Consider the following 19,257-nt stretch of genomic DNA (forward strand, 5'->3'; position numbering starts at 1 on the left):
CTGCTTGAGGTAGGAATACCCAGTTTTGGGGTGCTTACATCAGTCATCTGTAGCTTCTTACGATTTCTTCCCTCCCGTCCCCATCATGTTCCCAGGTTGCTCTCTACTTCCCTACTTCTTTTTTCTTTTTTTTTTTTTTTTCCCAATCAAGAAGTAGAGAATGCACGTCTCCCATGATGGCAGTTCTTTATGCTCTTGGCTTAACTTTGTATTATATCTGCAGTCTGGAACTGCTTTGTATTAAGTATCAGTGGACCTGATCCTTCATTTTGTGGTGCAAATTTGGGGCTGATACTGATGGATTTCGACGGTGAAACAATGACATCGTATTCTCATAAGTCTATTGAGCCTTGTTTGTGTGGTGGGTAATCTCAACACTGAATTTATGCTGTGATACAATATAATTTCTTGGCAGAGAGGTTGATCTGATGCCCTGAGGATAAGGAGCTATATGCTCTGTGGATAAAGGCTCAGAAGGCCTATCTGATAGTCAAAGATGAACAGCTGTTTGTGTCTTTTAGTAGCTTCAGACTTGTGCAGAGCAAGCAGGTGCCTTACATGAATACAAGAATTCAAAACAACAAAAAAAACCCTTCATAGACGAATTGTCAAGCAGTGGCTGTTGGTGTTCTGGATTTTTGCAGTTATGCTCATGCTCCTTGGCACATAGGTTAGACTCCCAGTGCTTCCAGTTCAGTTTGTGGATTGTTAATCTGTAGATGTCATTCTTCAGTGTGCCGAACACCTCAAACACTGACAAGAACACAGCTATTCTCCACTTGCATTTACTGCACGTTAAAGTAAGTTGGATCCCTACAAAGTTCTCACTAACAACACCCCTTGCTCAGGCTCTTTTCTAGAAATAAAGGAAGTTTTTTCATGTTTTAAAATAATAGTTTATCTTCCTAGACATCTTGAAATCTGTTTCTCAGTATTATCATCCTGAACTTGCATGCCGCAGAAGATATTTCCATGTTTCCAGAAAGCATGTCAAGAAGACACAAAATCCCCAACTTTAATTGGTTTGACAACTTCTGAAAATACCTGTGCAAGTTCAGACCTCAAGCCTTGTTGCTCTGGGACAGAAACAAGTATGGATAGATGCTTATAGGTTTAGTCTATAAACAAATACTGTATAAACATATTGTATGGCTCAAGGTTAAAAATGGTGCCATTAAATTATGTTTCCTTTAAGCGTTAGCAGAGAGAAGTAACTTGCCAGTAACTTGTTGGAGCCCTCTCAGGAAAGCTTCTAATTATCGATATCCTTGTTCTTACAAATGCTAAGCTGCTGATAATTAGGTATGCAAGAATTTAGAGCCCCTAGGAGATGCAGGTTAGCTCCCTGGTGCAGCTTTAAGGAAAATTAAGTAATGTATCTAATTAGTTGTGATTATGATGATTGTTCAAGTAAAGGATGATCCAGAATAAAAAAAGTGTCTATTGTAAGGGTTATTCTCGGAGTCCTAGGAAAAAACGTATTTTGTCCCCAAAGCAGTTTTAGTTTCTGTTCAGGAAATAGACTGACAAACTACTTGGAGAGTGCAAGAGGAAAAAGCAACTGTGTAACTGTGGAGTTGGCTGGAACAGCCTGAAAATTGCCGAGTTTTGCTTTTGTTTTTTCTCAGTGTGATGGGACTATGTAGGAAGACAGAAATATCATGAACCACGATCTCTCTTGTCCTTCCCTTCAGTTACGAAAGTGCTGCTTCTTATTTTCATTTTTTGTCTGACTCTTAGAGAAAGTATAATTAATTGCAAGGCTAGCGCTCTGCCTGAGGGAAGGAAATTTTAATCATTTTGAGGCTACAACAATATCCCCTCTTGTTCCCCTTTTCTGAAAGGGTAGGCATTTTCCCATGTTTTGGTTTCAAACTGGAGAATGACTACATAAAATTTCATTCACAGTGGAAACTGGCTCTTCCATGTTAGTGGATAAAAGTTATGGGTCACAGCCAGTTAATGGACGGTAAGAGCTTATTTATGCAGTGATTCAGGAAAGAAGTCCGCTCGATATCAATAGGGCTGCTCTGTCACAGACCTAGACATGATGAAGTCTTAATGGCTTGAAAGGAATTGCAGTGAGTCAGTCTGTGCAAGAGCTGTGATAGTGCTTTGTCACTAGAAAATGAGTATTGTAGACGAATGTTTCGGAAATGTTTTATACAAAAAAAAAAAACTCTAAGAAGGTTTTCATTAATACTTTTCAGTTACTTTTGATCCTAATGGTACTTACGGGAGGCAAAGTGCTTGGAGATGATGAAAGATGTTTTTTCTCTTTCATTGAAATGCTAGGGGGGTATGTGTGCCTGCTGTTGGAGTGTAAAGCCATTAATATGCAAGAGGCTCTATATCTTGGTCCATAATCTCTGTAAAGACAGGCCAGGCCCGATGCCCAAGGCGATGCAGACTGGACAGATAAATTGAAACTCATGTTTTTTGTGTAGGTATAAGGATCTGTCTGTGGGGAGGTTTTTACAGGAAAATGGATGGTTAATCACATATTCATCTCATTTTCTCTTACTGTCCATCATGTCTGCTACCTTGATTAAGGTATGTTAACCAAGCTTCAGAATCCCTTGCTGTTAATTTAGGAGCTTTGGGAACAGATTAATATTTTAAAGGGACGCTGTCAACTTGAATTTTAATGCACTTGAGATTAGCTGAATCTTCAACGCTGTAAATTTTGAAACTGTTGAAAGCTCAGTTGCATTTCCTGGCCAAATTCTATGATTTTGTATTATTCCCTACTTGAAGGTTTTATTTGAAACTGTATTTCTATGCCGACTTTGAAGGTATTATATTCTTTCACCATGTGAAAGCCTAAAGATCAATCGTCTGTATATCTGCAGCAGGCAGGTGTATCCTGCATACAGAACAAAGGGGAAAAGATGCATCTGAACGTTAATTCCTAGTTTCTATTATAATCATCATCAACTTCTACTAGGTGAAAAGCAAGAGTTCCTCCAGGTGGCTGGTTACATCTATCTACAGAACCATCCCCTGCACGTGTTACCCACTAAACTATCCTTGTTTAAAAGTATTTTAATTTAATGTTACATCATAGTAACATTATGTCTTAGTTTAATTCCATTTTCTAGGGAAAGCAATGAATCACTTCTGTTTACCCAGTTCTTAATTAATTAGCTTTCTGCTAGTCTTGTGTCTACAGAGGGAGGCAGTGAAGGAGGCTGTTAACTGTATCCAGTGTTGCCATTTCGTTTAAAGGTGTATTAATAAACAGTTCTGCAAAATAAATAATTAAATAAAATCTGCAATTCCTTTTGATTTTATAAAATCTATCGAACTTTTTTTTTTTTTTTTTTTTGCTTATATTTGTTCTGGCTTCAACCGCAGCGCATCACGTCCCCGATGCCGCTCTGCAGGCGGATGTTTTATTTGTTATGATGGCTTCCTCTGCATGCAAATGCCTGCGGTCCACCTTCCTTCCCGTCGCCTGACTCGCGGAGGGCTGGGGCTGAGCGCTGTTTCTGTCGGGGCTGCGGTGCGGGAGAGGCCCCTTCAGCTGCCCCCAGCCGGGGCCGGGCGAGAAGAAAGGGGGCAGGAGCTGGGGTCCTGCAGCTCCGGGCTTTAACGGAGAAGACGAGAACGCAGGAAAGCAGCGGAACGCTGCTCCGACAGCCTCTGCGGGGCTGAGAGAGGCTCGGAAGCGGGGCTCCCGGCCGCGTCTCCCCGGGCAGGAGGCAGCGGGGCCGCGCCTCGCCCTGCCCCGCGCTGCCCCCGCCGGAGCCCCGGGGCTCCCCCGCGCGTTCCCGGCCGGGCTCCGCGTTCCCCCCGCTGGGCGCTCCCGGGCTCGGGGGCCGCGGCTCCTTCCCCGTCCCGCCCCTGGCGGCCGCGGCGGGTGACTAATGGCCGTCATATGACTGTGACACCGAATGGAGGCGGGCGGGCGGAACCAGCCGCGAGGGGACGGCGCTCAGCGCAGCTCGGCGGCGGGCGGCGGCGGCGGCGGGCGGCGGCGACGGCGGCGGCGGCGGCCGGGGGGCAGCGGCGGCCCCAAGATGCCGCCCACCCTGTTCCAGAAGCTCTTCAACAAGAAGCACGGGCTCGTCTCCCCCGCCAGGGACGCGAGGGACGACTGCGTCTTCAGGTGAGCGGGCCGGGGCCGCCCTGCGCCCCCCCCCCCCCCCCCCGCCCCCGAACTTCTGCGCCCGCTGAGGGGCTGAGGAGGAGGAGGAGGAGGAGGAGGAGGAGGAGGAGGCGGAGGGGAGGGGAGGGGAGGAAGAAGGGCGGCAGCGCCCCTTCCCCCGCAGCCCGCTTTCCCCCGCAGCCCTCTCCCGGCAGCGCGGGGCCCCTCCTGGCGGCGCTCCCCGGCTCCCCTCAGCCTCCCCGCCCGCTCCGTTGGCCCCGGGGCTCCGTCCCCCGCCACCGGGGGCGCCGAGCCGGGGCCGGAGCCGGAGCCCCCCTCCCGTGCCCCGCCGCCGCCCAGCCGCCTGCAGCACCCCCCCGGGCCGCTGAGAGGCCCCCGGAGCCGGTGCGGGGCCCTCGGTGGCTTCCCCGGGGGATGCTCGGGGCCGGGGGGGGAGGCGAGGAGGCGCCATGCCGCTTGTCACGGGCGGGCGGCTGGTGATCCGCAGGGAGCAACCTGAAAAATGTGCGGGAGGGGAGGGTTTGGAAACGCCGAGTTTTCCCCTACAGCCAAGCCAAGCGTAGGGGTTACGTGTGAGGTTTGTCGTGATCTAACCGCAACACGACTGGATCCACCGAAAGGTGCCAAGCACAACACCGGCAGGCAAAAAAAAAAAAAAAAAAGAGGGGAGTATTTTCTCCAGGAGAACCCGTCCTGCTGCCCCGAGCCCCTGGGGCTGCTTGGGATCTGCCCCCATCACAGCGGCCTGCGCCTTGGTGGCCTCGCCAGGGACAGCCTGGGCTCTGGTGGTCCACCAAAATTCTTTGTGTGCAGGGGGACGTTTCCCTCGGCACCCCTGCACCGGGGCCTAGACGTCACCCAGGGCTCGGTGCAGAGGTTAGGGCACGGACTGGAGCTTTTTGTGGCTGCGAAATGAAGTGCTGCTGTTGCACAGACAGGTAATTGCTACGCTGGAAGGCGATGCGGTCCCAGTCTTGGCTGGAGTGGCCAAAAGGTAGCCTGCAAAATCGTTTTAAAGTGCAAAGTTTTCAACTCGAATTCAAATCAAACGCGCTTCGCTACTAAGAGTTGTGCATGTCTTGAAACTCTTCTACCAATGTCATAAAGCACTCCTCCATCCCGTCCTGACATTTATTACCCACCAGGCTCAGAGATGACCAGCCCTTGGGTTGCCCTGTAAGGGGAGATACCTGGCTGATGCGCTCAGCTTACGTGGTGGCATGTGTAGCTGCCCTGATAGAATTTCAGACGGCAGTTCAGGTGGTCAGGAGCATAACTTCAGTAACCGAAGCATCCCGGTATCGACGGGTCTGTGGTGTCCTTACACAGGCAGGAAACATGGCTGGACGCTGCGTGAGGTCCGGTGCTGTTACAACTACAGCGTGCCTTCCACAGACACTGGTCACAGCTGCTCCCACGCCTCCCTGCCATTTACTGGAAGGTGGTCCCTTTTTTTTTTCTTCTTTTTTGTATTATTTTTTAAGAGACAAAACTCTGCAATTATGTCCATGTCATCCAGTTTTCTAAATCAGCTGAATACTGGGCTCAGGACCCTTGATGGGGAGGGTCACTAGGGCTGGTCTCTATAATTGCCGTGCCTTTTCCACCCTGTTAAGACTTCTGGTAATGATGAATTTGTATGGAGACTGGCGGTTAATTCAACAGCTGCAATGCAGACCCTGGGGCAGAAGTGTGGGGATCACGCCTGTGTTGAAAGAAGCGAAAGTGAGTACTCTGCAAGGAGGCGTCTCTTCTTCCCTCTTAACATGCATCGTTCTGTGCCAAACTGGATGTGAATTTTCAAAAAGATATGTCACGCTGTCTGCCTTACCCTCCTCCGCTTGCGTAGTGCCGTTTTGCTTTGTGGTATGATCTGTCAACCAGCAACCAGTGAATTTGCAGTTGTTATTTATTTTTTGGCAGACCTGTGTAAAATCCCAAGAGGAGGCTGATGGTTCTCCTGGTGGAGACAGGGGGGAGTGCGAGACCTGGCTCTTTCTTACAAGAGCCAAGTATTATATTTCGAGGACTAATACAGATGCCCTCTAGGCATGTTGCCTAATGGCTTCTTTTGTTTTCCAAATGGGGATAAGTCTTGAGTTAATCCTCGCTATATATGGCCTTATCAGTTACTGGTGAAACTTTTGGATAATGCACAAAACACAGACCATTACTTATTACGGCTGTGAATTTAGAGACTGGAAGCAAGCACTCTGGATTTTTAGTCTGTTCCTGTGTTTCCAGCAAACCTGAGGGCAACACTCTCATCAATTTCAGTGGTACAAGATTGTGTTGATATATTATTATTGCTTATGTTTTAAATAACAGAACTTTTTTCCAAATATTGTGAACTCTGTTATTGTTGTTTGCCTTCACTGTGAAAGCTTGGTCCTCTTATTGAGGAGGCTTTAGAATACCCATAAAAAATGCATGAATTCACTTAATATATTTAGGGATTAAAATGTTAAAGAGAGAAATCTAGCTACTCTGGCATGATATCAGTATAGCAAAACATATAAGGATGATTTTGATGCTTTTTTTTTGTCTGTGAACATACTTTGCATTTTATTTGGGCTTATTGTGAAAATTTACTAGGGCATAAATTCTACTTATCTGAACTTACGTTATTTCAAAAATAACATAATGCTTTTCAGGGGCAAAGTATTTTCTTTACTATCTTTTTTCCTGCTTAGAATCTTTCTGTCTGTGATGGGTGTTGAGAGAGAGTCCAGCCAAACCGGAGGTCCTTCAGAGCTAGGTGGTGGAGTGGTTAACAGCTCTGTGATGGGACCAGTGAGTTAGCAACTGTGAAGTATTTGGTGATTTCCCATTTTGTGGTCTTTTTTCCCCACATACACGAGCCATTTATGTTACGGAAGCGCTGTCAGGAAGTCACAACAGATCCACTACATGTTGGTAGTTCAGCCCTTCAGCTTGGCTGAGGACAGTTGGCAGACTTGGTCCTTATGCTGAAATGTCTCTGCACAGTGAGGCATTCACAGGAAGAGCAAAAACATTCAAAGTTTTAGTAGTAAAATATGTTTACAAGGAACACCTGCAAGTGTTCTAGAGAAGAGACAACCCCTTAAGCTGTAAGGTGTAGAGTACCAGCTGTCTACTGCAAATAATACTCACGTGAGTGGATTTTCCCCGAGGGCAACTTCTGCTATAAATAGGATCCCCTGGCCGTGTTGTAGCATCTGGCAGTGGCCGCTGCTGGTGACAGGAGACGGGACTAGCCGAGCCCAGGCTTGGGCTGTTACGGTCATTAGGAACTTGAGATTGCAGGTATGCTGTTCTCTAGAATTTCAGAAGCAGAGTATTCATGTTATAAAAATACATAAAGCTGTTTGTGTGAATCGTGTGCTGTACAAGTGTCTAAAATGTGTATACATTTTTAAATACCAATTAAATGAACCCTATTAGAAACCTTGTTTCTAATCAATCTCCCCAGTAAAGTGGACACAATCTTTCAAAAACTTCCTTAAACTAAGCAGAAGCAGCCACAGGTTTCTGCTGAGTATTGTGTGCGCGCACACGGTGTTCCACTGGGCGCTTGGATTCCCGACTGCCACAGAAGCTGCTTACAAGCAGGTATTTCTTTTTTGGCTTCCTCGCGGTGCACTTCAGTGCTTTGGAGAGGAGGGAGCTGCAAAAGCACTGATACCTTGACCATCGTTTTGTTCTTCAAAACGCACTCGGTAGAATGAGCCCAAAGCTCAGGAAGTTGCTGAGAGGTCTCAGTTTATGTCTTTGTTGTTAAGATACGTTTCTTCCTAACTTGTGAAATTTGTGGACGGTATTTCCGATGGTAAATAGAGCTGTAAGGGCTGCAGCAGAATTTTTGTGTGCGGGTGAGTCTGTTGAGACAGTAATTGGGGTTGCAGTACTATTAACCTCTTCCAGAGGGGGAGGGATGCTCCTGTAATACGGAATCACAGTACTGGAACATTTTGGGGTTATGGGTGGGTGGAAATGCAGTGCTTCTTTCCGTCCTGTGCATCAAGTTTAAGTGCTTGCTCTCTTGGATATCTAGACATCCTTCCCACCTAGCGAGAGGTTAGCGGGATTATTAATTAGGAGTTCTTTTTACACTGAACCTCAATAAAAGTTTGTGTCTTTTTTTTTTTTTTAACCTAGGGAGCTCTAAAGAACCATCTCACCCCGAGGGGCATTCCACTGATGTTTGCAAACTCTGTTTTGCTCTTGTTAAAGCACCTGTTGTAGAGGTACAGCTGTGTGGTAATTGTTCAAGCTTGAAAGAACCCCTTCTAGTTTCGAGTCTTACCAACCGTATGGAGTTTTTTTGGGTACGTTCTTCCTTTAGGGGTTTGCTTTGGTTTTCTGGGTATTTCTGAGGACAAGAGCAGCTTTCCAAGTGGGAAAATACAGGAGTAAATAACTTTAAATGTTACTTTCTTTCTACATGGAGAAGGCCATTTCCAGTCATTCTGGAACAGTGCTTTCTGGGGGTCTTTCTGGAAGAGGTGCTGTTCCTTTATTGGTGGTGCTTTGCCTGGTTCATGAGAGATGAAAGGCCTGAGGCTGGCTGCGAGGTAGTGTTACCTGAGGTCTGTCTAGGCAAGTATCCCCCATCAGGCCAGACTCCTTTTATTTCTCTGTGGCAGTGACTTTAAATGGTATCCTGAGAATTGTTTCATTTCACATAATTTTTGGCAGCTGGATTCATCAAGGGAATTGCAATAAACCTAGAGCTGGAAGTGGGTAGTGTGACACCGGGGTGCCTCACCAGGCAGTTCCTCTGCAGAGCTGTTGGCCTTGCACAGTAAGAATGCTGTGCGCTTTCTTACAACAGCATAGCTGCTTCTCAAGCCAGGAGCTTCTTTCTTCTAGAGTGATCTACACTGCAAAGGGATTTGGAGACAGCTAGCAACATGTTACAGTGGACTTTTCATGAGGGAGGCTGGAGTAAGGTAAAGGAGGAACATGAAAGTTGTCTTTACGTTCTTTTTCCAGTCAAAGTTTTACCCACAGAACTTCTTGGTAAGTGCTCGCATTATTTCTGAAGGTAGCTAGCACTGACGTAAATGGTGTGGTATCGTTGCAGGGACTATTTTGCGTTTGTTCCTCCTGTGCTCAGAGCAGGGGTAACCAGCAAAGATTACTGTGTTGCTCTGCAATTTTTAGGTACAGCTTTATTAGAAGCCTCAGGAGTTCAGAGCTAGCAGCATCTGGACACCGTGGTGTCATCAGAGCCAAAGTCTGAGATACATCTTGGAGTTTTGGCTTGGTTAAACCACTGCCAGAGCTCCTACTGAATTTACCTCCTCCAGCAAACCAGGTATCCCACTCCACCCAGTGAGGAGCTTTTCTGCTGCACCAGAGCCTGCCCAAGGCTGGGGAGTCAAGTCTCTTACACAGCCATGTTAGTTCTACACAGCCTGCAAATTTATTAGCCTAACAGCACCTCACGAGGCTTTTTCAAGCTGTTCCGTGGCAGCCAGTCTGACCAACAACTGCTATTAGTGAAATGCTGTGTTTTGATATTTGTTCACTTCTGGCATTCCACAAATTTTTCACCGGGGCTGTAAAATTACTGGAATATTACCACCTCAAAGTCTTAACACCTCCAAAAAGAGCTTTAGCTGGACTTCACTTTATAATTGCTCCTGCTTTTCATCATTTCCAGTTATCTGGTGAATTTGAAAAGCTTTTGTCCCATCATTTTTAAGATGATTCAAATCCAGAAATTTTCTTGTGTTTTTATTAAGCCCATTTCTGCCTTTTAATGTCCCTTAAGTTTTTTTTAAGTCCGCCTTTTCTGTAATATCTCTGAAAGAGTTTTTGGCTTTTTGGTTGCGTTCATTAGCTTGAGTGCAGCTAGTTTTTAATAGATGTTTGATTTATGCACAGTTCTCTTGCTACGATGACTTTGGCCTGTATTTTGAAATATATCGCTGTTTTCCAAAGGACTTCTTGTTGCCAAATTCTGTTTTGCATTTCCTGTCATCTGGGCTTTTACATACCTTCCAGTGCTTTCAGTCGAGTTTCGTCGAGGAAGGAGAAAGATGCAAATGAATTGCTGCCAGTAAGCTCCTCTGGAGACAGGCGGGGTTTTGACGCTTTCTGGTGAAGGTCTCCAAGCCAGAAGGAGGTCTGTAGGTCTCCTGGTGCTTCTCCAGGTGGGCATGGGCTGCTGAATCCAAAGTGTCCCAGAGAAAAGTCTGTCAGAAATGTCTGTCAGGCCTGGAGCTGGGGCTGTGTGGTCCCTGGAGGAGCAGCGTTGCCCTGTGAGACAGGGGCAGGTTTTCAGTGGCCCAGTGGGTGATTGCCGTCCTCTTGTGTTACTGTGCGGTGCCGGGAGTTAATTTGGACCAGCACCGTGTCGTGTGAGGGGTGTGTGACCGCAGAACTCGCAGGGACCAAATGCTTTGGGGACGGCTGGGTGCCAGGCCCTGCCTGAGCTTGCCTTAGCGCCCTTCATGTCGGTTCCTCCTGTGCTGGCTGGGCCTGGCGCTGCCTCCAGAGCCCTGGGAGGACGTGGCGAGGCCGCTTCCTCACCATGGATGGCACGAGGTGCTGGAGGCCAGCCGGCTGCGCTGCTCCCAGAGCGGTGGCGTTCTCTGTTCCCCTTCCAGCGCCTCAGCTCCTTCCTCTAAGTGAGAAATGGTTCTGAGGAGAGGCTGCAGCAGGTGGGCCGTGCGGTGCCTTCCAGCGCTGGGATCTCTGCTGGCTGGGGCGTGCCCCTGTCATCTGAAGGGGGCCCCGCTGCCAAAAAACAAAGCAGAGGTCTCGTGAGATGGGCTCTGCTCCTGTGCTCAGCCGCAGAGCCGAGGTGAGCTGGCACCCGATCGCCACGGTGGGAGGCTTCTTGTCATGGTCCCTGTGCGTATGTGTAGCTGTACTGGAATAAAAATGCTCCTTTATGTGTGTGTTACAGTAGACTTGGCAAGCATTGAAAGAAGGTGTTTCTGCAGAGCTACAGGTGCCGATTTTTCCTTCCTCCTCTAGACAAGGTCGCGGGGGCAGAAAGAGGTATCTGTGCCGGTTTGTCCACTGTGAGCTCTTCCTTCTCTTCTGAAGCAGTTCCACCATTTGTCTTCTGGTGACCGAAGGTGTTTTGACCTGACCCAGGTCCCAGACCTTGCTCTTCTGCAATGATCAGCTTCTTTGGTGACTGACAGGTCGCCCTCCCTGTATTTTCATAGGGGTTTATCCTTTGCTGTGTGCACACTTCAGAGTAAGCGTATGCTCCTAGTGACAGCTTGGACAAATTCAGGCTTCTGTTCTGGAACAAACCGGCCCAATGTGACTCGGAGCCTGAAACTTCTGCTGTAATTTTGGTTTAATGCAAGAGGCGACCGCTGTAGAGACGTGCTGTACAAGTGGAAAGTAACGCGCACGGTGGTTTCATGCTCGGAGGCTGTGCGCTCTCCTCTTGCTACATCTGGAGCAGAATGTCTGCAAGATCACATGTTTGTGAGTAACGTCAGGAAAAATGCAGAGCTCAGTCGCGCTAGCACATCCAGGGTGGCTGCGGTGGACTTCCAGAATCAGCTGAGAGCACAGCTCGTCTCCAAGCACTTGACAAAAGTCTGAGCGCGTGGTGTGCATAGAAAACCTTATTCTGTATAGTATTGCTGGAGGGGGGGAAAAAAAGTTATGCCCATTAAAAACAGGAAGTAATTTTAGTCGTTCGTAAATGACTTGCTAATGCACCAGCTGCTCCACCTTGTACCGAGTAGTAACAGAATTCACAAAGGGGAAATACTCTGGAGGAACTTACACAAAATGTACGCGATGTTGCTGTGCTTAAGGAATTTCTCCATAAAGATCCCACTCAAGAGGGGCAGTCCTTTCTGCAGGGTTACTCGCTTATTTCTAAAAATATATGCTCAACTGTGTTCTGCTCTGGTAGAAGTGTGAACAGTTACTATGTAGTCTTTGTATCAAAAATGATTTATTTATTTTTGCAACAATGCATTGTGCTGTTGCTTGGTGCTCTACCAAAGCTTTTAATTGAGGTAATTCTGCACGTTTACGTAAGAAGTTCAACCTTTTCCTCTTCTGAAACTGATAGCTTCTGTAGATATTATTATTCAGAATACAATGCACTACAGAGAAACTTGTTCAAACACGTGAATTATACAAAACGCTACACAAACTGCATATAGAATATTAACAGTGTGTGTGTGCAGCACGTGGCCACAAGTACAGCGGAATTTTTACTTTGGAATTTTCCTGTCTTTTCTGAAAGAAGTAATTTTGTAGCCGATATCAAATGGTTAAGCTTTGGGACTTAAGTAGCCTGACTACACCAAAAGCTCTTTATTTTAAACAGCCTTGCCTGATGTCTTCGGGGCGATAGCCTGGGTAACCTCAGCCTTTTGTGCATTCTCTCTCTTTGAAACTATGGCCTTGGAAGAAACCCTCGTTTTGTACACGCGAGGGGCTCTTTGCAGTGCTGTCTGTGTCCGTTAGTAGCAACGAGCTGTGCTGCAGACACCTCCTGTCCACTCCAGCCTGAGCAGGTGAGTGAACCAGCAGCAGCCCCGCATCGGTAGCTTGAGCACTGGGCTTTGCTGAAAGCAGCTGTCTCGACGCATGGAAATGATCCTCACACCCCGCTGATCGGCTCTGTTTCTCCAGGATACTTCCACAACATCGTCACTGGGGATTTTGACCTGAAATGAGTAAAATCCATCAGAGAAATGGTCTTATTTCTTGTAATACAGGTACTGTTTGTGCTCTGCCCCTTCACGGTATTTGACGCAAATCCAGATGTGTGCTTCGTTAGCAGTGTCTTTCCCTCGCCCAGCTAAAACGTCAACAAAACTTAACACTTTTTATTATATCACAAACCCTCTACCCTTTCAGTTTGTGTGATATATAACTGGAAAGAAACAGGAGCCAAGTTGCAGTTCTTTGCCATCTGTTTTAGTAGATAAATGAAGAAACTTCGAGCTCGGTTCAACCCTGACTTAAGATCCTGGCATTGCGCCTGTTCAAGCCAGAGCAGTATCTTTGCCCAAATTCCTGTGTCATTTTCCGTTTTAACAGAGAAAGTGTCTTGTCTGAGCATCGCCCCCAGGAGCTGTCGCCTTGCTGTACGCTTTTGTTGTTTTTGTTTTTAGCCTCGGTACTTATGGAAGCGGTGGCTTATGCAGTGCTGCTGCTGCTGCCCTCTTAGCAATTTCTGAACCTTTTGGTCGTTTTCGGTCATGTGTGATGGAGGTTGTGAGAACAGAAGTGCGAGCCAGCTCGGTTTCTGTACCTTTACTGAAAGTCGTGCGTGTGCCGTTGGGTATCCCCTCGGGCACCTGGTGGCCGCGGTGCTCCGGTGGGCGATGTGCTGCGGCGGGCACGTCGGGAGGGACGTGGGGACAGCTGGAGTCTGGGCGGCTTGGGAGGTGACACCCGCTGTGTGGCTTTGTGGACAGCCACCAGAAAGGCCACTCCCGGGTTACTGTGAACACTGGAATATCAAGATCTCCATTTGCTGGGTGGTTCTGCTTTCTGGCTAGAACCAAAATACACACCGTCTACCCAGATTTCTCTCGCCTGCTGCACCTTCCTTGCACAGCTTTATCCCAAGGCAAAACCAGGCCTCCAGAGGCTGTGGGCTCAGCACAGTGTGCTGTGATTTGGGCAGCTGTGAGAGAGGATGGTATGTCATAAGAAAGCATTTGAGCTGTCAGCAAACGAATTATCCAGTAGAAATGAGATTATTTTAAAAAATTTTATTGGCTGTGATGCCCCCCAAGAAGACCTACCTAGAAGATGTTCTTTCAATTTGGAGAGTTCAGCTGAATGGTTTATTTACTCCTTGTCTACTAGGAATTGGTAGGAAAGTGGTATTACTTCAGGTGTTAATGAAAAGTGGGTACAGACGATGAACTGTGGGTGGTTGTGTGCACAGGGAACGTAAGTTGCAAAACACAGGGTGAGCGCTGTCTCCTCAGAAGCTTGTTCTGGTTGAATGACGTTATCTGAACATCAGAATCTGTATGGCAGTTTTTCTGCCAGAATTTTCCTGTTGCTACAGGAAAAAGAGCAGCATTACCCCCTTAAAGACAGACTGAAAGAAACGTGTCAAGTCTTCGGACAGTGAATTGGCTTGCAGTGCTGCCTGCCTACTATTTCAAGGCAGTCCCAGCTCTGACATAAAACTGAAGTAGTCAGAGAAAGGTGCTGTGTTGGCTTGTGTGTGTGTTTTTTTTTCCTTCAGTACCTAAACATATTTCAGTTGCTATGAGTTACTGGAAATTACTTTCTTGGTAGAAAAGGAAATTGTTCTACTGACAGCGTGGAGGGTTAAGAAGCTGTGAAAACAAGCACGTTGGTTTCTTAACTGCGTGCATCTCCCAGGCATGCAGGAGGCACCAGTCATGAACTGATGGCCTCTTTTTTCTTTTCTCCAAAACAGACATAGTGGCAAAGTATGGGCTTGATAGAGCAAAAAATTAAAACAGCTTAAAGTAAATTCTTATGAGGTTATAACAAAATTATACTTTTTATGTGAACAAAATTTTCAGTAAGCTTTCTTTTTCAGATAAGCAAAAATACCGATTTGGTATAAGGCTAACTTTAATTTACCTGCTTCAAATTCTAGTGTTTTTTTCATAGTATCTTATTTACAGTTGTCTCCAAATTGGTTATTTTGGTTAGTCTGAAAGCATATCTATTTAAAACGTGTCATCACATTACCTTTTCGATGAAAGCAGTCACAGAGCTGCTTGGTGGCTTCTGGTTGTGTGTTGCGTAAGCCTTTTTTCCACGCTGGGGTCAGACGGTAAGGTTTCCGGAGCTAAGCATGTGCTAAATGCCGTTTTCCCTTTACCACCACGTCTGAAGTCGTTTTTATTTAGTTACTCACTTGGATTTGGTATACGCTTGTTTAAAGACTGGTCTTTTCGATATGTAGCCACCAGAGAAATCAGCTAAACTGCACCTAGGAGGTGACATCGGTGACGCCTGCGCTGGAGGAAAAGCTGTGCCAGAGGAGGGGACTTCGTGAGTGGAGTTTTCTCAGCCATGTGCACGGAGAGGGAACAGGCAGTTTGACAAGAGGTTGCTTCTATTTAACATATTTTAAAAGAGAAGCAAATAGAAATTAACACAAATACAAAAAGGCACAGGCCTCTAAGGGGCTGAGCGTCCTCAGTTTCGGCATAACTCAGTGAGGTTTGAAGGCTTTCGGTGTCACAGCCTTGAGCTTAGCAAGAGGAGATGTAGGCTGGAAGGAAAGAGATCCCAGAGAGCAAGAAAGACCCTGTCCTCAGACCTCTGTCTCGTGTGTGTGTACATATATGTGTGTGCTTCAGAACATTCCCCGGTATCTTTGCTTTCTGCCCGCGGCCAGAGCGTGCGTGCGCCCGCAGCGACACGACGCAGAGGGCTGAGCAGTGAGAGCCTTGGCCAGCAGAGCGCCCGCTGGTTTGTAGTAAGGCCTTGTGTGTTCCCCCAGGCGGTGAGAGAGCTAAATTGGGTGTATGTGTACACTGCAGATAGGCCTAAATTGTCTAATATCATGCTGGATGGACTCGTTCGCTCCTTAGATCAGAAGAGTATTGTTGTGAGACTTCAGTGTGAGGATTTATGGCGATAATAGGTGCTGAATAAACATGAGCTAAGATGTTGGCAGCGGAAGAGATGGGAAGACTTTTTGAAAACTAATCTTTATTTTCGATCGCTTTCTCTTGTCCACCAGCCAAGAAGCGACGGTGCCCTGCCTGCTCGGTGCAGTGCTCGATGCCCGGGAGCAGCTGGAGCCCACCGCGGGGGTCTGCTGATGGAGAGGGTCCGGCGGGTGCTGGCCCTGGCCTGGGCTCCCTCCACGTCTGGGCAGCAGCACCGAGAGGTGCAGGGGGCACAGGGAAAGGTGCGACACGAGCAGTGGCAGCTGCTGAGCATAACAGAGAAAAGTCAGGCTGGAAATGCTGAGGTGGGTGTAACGAGTATAAAGCGGTGGCATTTTGGAGTTGCCCTGCGCTGAGAAGGATCCATGTGTGTGAGCGTAGCTGGAAGCAGCTGGAGGGCGCTGCCATGACTTGGTGCACACGTTTGATGGGCTTGGTATTCCCTGATCCTTGTGGTGCTCTTCCTGATCGTGTCACTGACCCTCTTGGGTCCTCTGCTTTGGAAACTGGTATTCACACTCAGAAGAATAAAAGGGTTAAAGGCCAGATCACTTTCTTTTCCATTTTTCTGTTCTTTTCTTAGTTTTGTCCTGTCTGAGACCTGCAGTGCTGCCTCTCCTCTCCGAAGGTTTCCCCTGAGCGCTGTAGCGTCCCCTCCTCCTCCTGCCACAAGCAGTTGGGTGCATCCTGTTTGGGGTCACTGCTGTGTCACTTTAAATGACACGCACTGGAATGAGAAGGGAAAAGAGAAAGAAAGAGCCAAGTGAGCGATTACTTTGCCAACAGCTCCTTTCCAAAACAAAAAAACAACCCGGGCTGAAATATCCCGGTGGCACTGACAGCTATTGCTGTCCAGCACGTGATATTTCTTTCCTGTTGATGCAGCAGAATAAATAGCTTCATGCGGTGCTGTTACTGCTTCGCAGCAGGGTACCCGCAGCGCCAGGTTTCTTCGAGTTCCCACATCTTACAGATGCTCGTGTGGATGGGCCGAGTCAGGAGAGCAGAGATGAGGCAAGAAAACGCTTTTGGGTGAGAGAGCAGAGTGGACGTGCCGCTCCATAGGGATGAGAGGAGAGAATAGCTGGTCTTGCTCGTGTCAGGCTGAGGTATGTGAACCACAGAAGATGCACGCGCTGATGCTGAGCTGATCGCAGCTCGCCTGGGAATGGCTCGGTGTGCTGCAGCCCCAGGGGAGCCCCTCCAGGAGGCTGGAGCTGCTCCCCCTGCGCCTGCTGGCTGGATGTGCTGCCTCAGGGTGCCTTGCACCCCGTTCTCCCCAACGCTGTCAAAAAGGGGGTTCCTGAACTCGGTGGACGTGTTGATGAAGTGCAGCCTCTCCCGGTGGCACAATGTTGGCTTTATCAGGCGTTCCTGTTGACTCTGTGAGGCAGAGCTGGCTCGGAGCACGTGCACAGCAGGATCCCGTGACGAGGAAGGGGTGCGCTTGGCCTCAGTGCCGATACCCAGGGAGGGCACGTGGATCTGAACCTGCCATTTCTTTATCGCAGACCAAGACTTTAGGAGTAAGAAAAGCCATGTGGGCATGCGGGGACTGTTTCCAGAAGATGCTCAGAGCTTGCACGGATCTGTCAAGTGGAATTTTCAGTAAGACTTGGCCAGTTGAGCTGTTCTGCACCGGAAAGTCCCCCTAGATGGACAGGTGTGTGTTTGAAGGCTTCAAACACCTAGAATTTCCTGCCCATTGGAGTCTATTAAAATGTCACTGGAGGCCCTTCCTCATGAAGAAATACAGAACGGGCATCCAACCGATGAAAGTGCTGTTGATACATGCATAAGTGCTAAACACCAGCCTAGTTTATAAAATCGTGCGGTGCATTCGATTCAAGACACCTGTAAAGGAGGTCAGTTTTGTTCGGGGGCTGGATGCTCAGCTGGCTGACACTGGATATCAGCCCTTACTCAGGTGTCTCAGGTTTACTAAGTTTTTGAAAATCTTATTACATGGTATTTTTTTCAAGTCCATTTTTTCTGGTTTTGATCTTTTAAACTATTTTAAAGCATAATACGTGTTCTTTGCGTAGTCTTCCTTTTACTGTGGTGGTGTGCAGAGCATAATTAGAAGTTCAAGGCAGAAAGCACCCATCCAACCCTGCTGTTTTCCAGGTCTGGCGGTAGTGCATAGCGCTCTCCTGTTGGACTTTTCATTGACCCCAGCCAAGTGCACGGATCACATGCAAGGGACAAAAGAGCCGTTGAATACCTCTCAGAGTGGATTGGGACCGCAGTGTGATTCCTTAAAACACGTTGCGTAAAGCCCATTCTGGCCTTGCTCCGCTCTTGCTCAGCATGTTTGACATTCAAGTCTATTTTTGTATAGTACTGACCTGAAGAGCCTGGATCTGGATTAGATTTGGATTAGGGTTTGGGATAAATAGCACTGGAATCTCATGTGAGTTCTTTTGCAATTTTTGCCCCAAAGGAACCTCCCGAGTTAAAAACTCGCTGTCTGTTTCATCATGAAAATTAGGCCTTTTATCTGTTTTGAATAAATGCTATCTAAAAAAGAGTGACAATGTATTTTGTATGTAATATATCTGCTCTAAATACTTCAGTCCCTTAACTTGAAGGGCTCATCTTAGGGCTGGTAGAACAGCGGATCCCGTATGGGTAGCTAATTTGGTAGTTGCTGTGTCCCTCCTAAACTGTGCGTAATTACAAAAAGGCAGATGTAGGGCTGAGAAGCCCTGAGCTGGTCCCACCTCCCGATGTGCTAGAGGCTGCAATTCTTCCTTTCTTTTTTCTTTAAAAAATCACAAGACAGTGGGCAGTCCTGTACTGTCCTACCGTTCTTAGAAACCCAAGGCTGCGAGCACGGAGCAAGACCTAGAAAACCGAAGGGGACACCAGGAAGGTAGGGTACAGGACTGCGAGCGGCGGTGAGCGCTGGCCTGCAGACCCAGCAGAGGACTTTGTTCGGCTCGGTTTGGTGATGGAGCAGCTCCTGTAAAACCAGCGGGACCCCCGCCAGTGGGACCCCCAGCTGGAAGCATGCTCAAAAGCTCTTCTGCTTCAGGGCACCAAAACCTCCTGGTCCTAGTGCGTGTGCGCTGGCTGCCAGGCTGGGCCGTTTGTCTGACAGGCTGTTTTTTTGCTAACGTTAAATGAAGTTGTGTGGCTGGGTGGCTTGTTTGAGCATCTGCTTTATATTTGTCCTCATGTCCTTACGAGTTACATAAAAGTGAAGTCGAGCAGCGCCTTCAGTGTCTGTCTGCTCTATATAGATCTACCTGAAATAGTTTCAGGTCACCTTTGCCTGCTTAATTTGGAAAACAACCGAGCAGCATGACTCTCGCCTTGGAGAGCTGAGCAGTCTCGGCTCCTCGCAGCTGTCTTAGGGCTCTTGCAATAGCCACGCAAACCAAGATCTCAGCCCTTCCACAAGTGCAGCAGGCGCCCGCTCGACTCGTAGAGCCAGTAGGGGAGCGGTGCTCCGGCCACGAGCGGGAGCCGAGCCAGAGCAGGCTCCTCTCCCGGAGAGCAGCACATCCCCTGCGGGACGATGCCCTCCGTGTGGCCGCTCCC

At 47.9% G+C, this 19,257-nt stretch overlaps 1 protein-coding gene across 3 annotated transcripts in view; it reads left to right on the forward strand.

The window, feature by feature from the left end:
* The first annotated feature begins 3,950 nt into the window (after positions 1 to 3,950).
* FNIP1 (folliculin interacting protein 1) overlaps positions 3,951 to 19,257 on the forward strand; it is a 66,487-nt gene continuing 51,180 nt past the window's right edge. The window contains exons 1-2 of one of the 3 annotated variants that reach the window (XM_050713631.1): positions 16,471 to 16,820; positions 17,223 to 17,374. In XM_050713631.1, the coding sequence (XP_050569588.1) occupies positions 17,367 to 17,374 (8 nt within the window). In that variant the 5' untranslated portion in view covers positions 16,471 to 16,820; positions 17,223 to 17,366. Of the gene's footprint in view, positions 4,112 to 16,470; positions 16,821 to 17,222; positions 17,375 to 19,257 lie in introns of those variants that run through there. The other 2 variants (XM_035560762.1, XM_035560764.2) reach the window with 2 other exon arrangements.

The sequence above is a fragment of the Cygnus atratus genome, chromosome 14 (assembly GCF_013377495.2).
Source record: "Cygnus atratus isolate AKBS03 ecotype Queensland, Australia chromosome 14, CAtr_DNAZoo_HiC_assembly, whole genome shotgun sequence".
Taxonomy (NCBI): domain Eukaryota; kingdom Metazoa; phylum Chordata; class Aves; order Anseriformes; family Anatidae; genus Cygnus; species Cygnus atratus.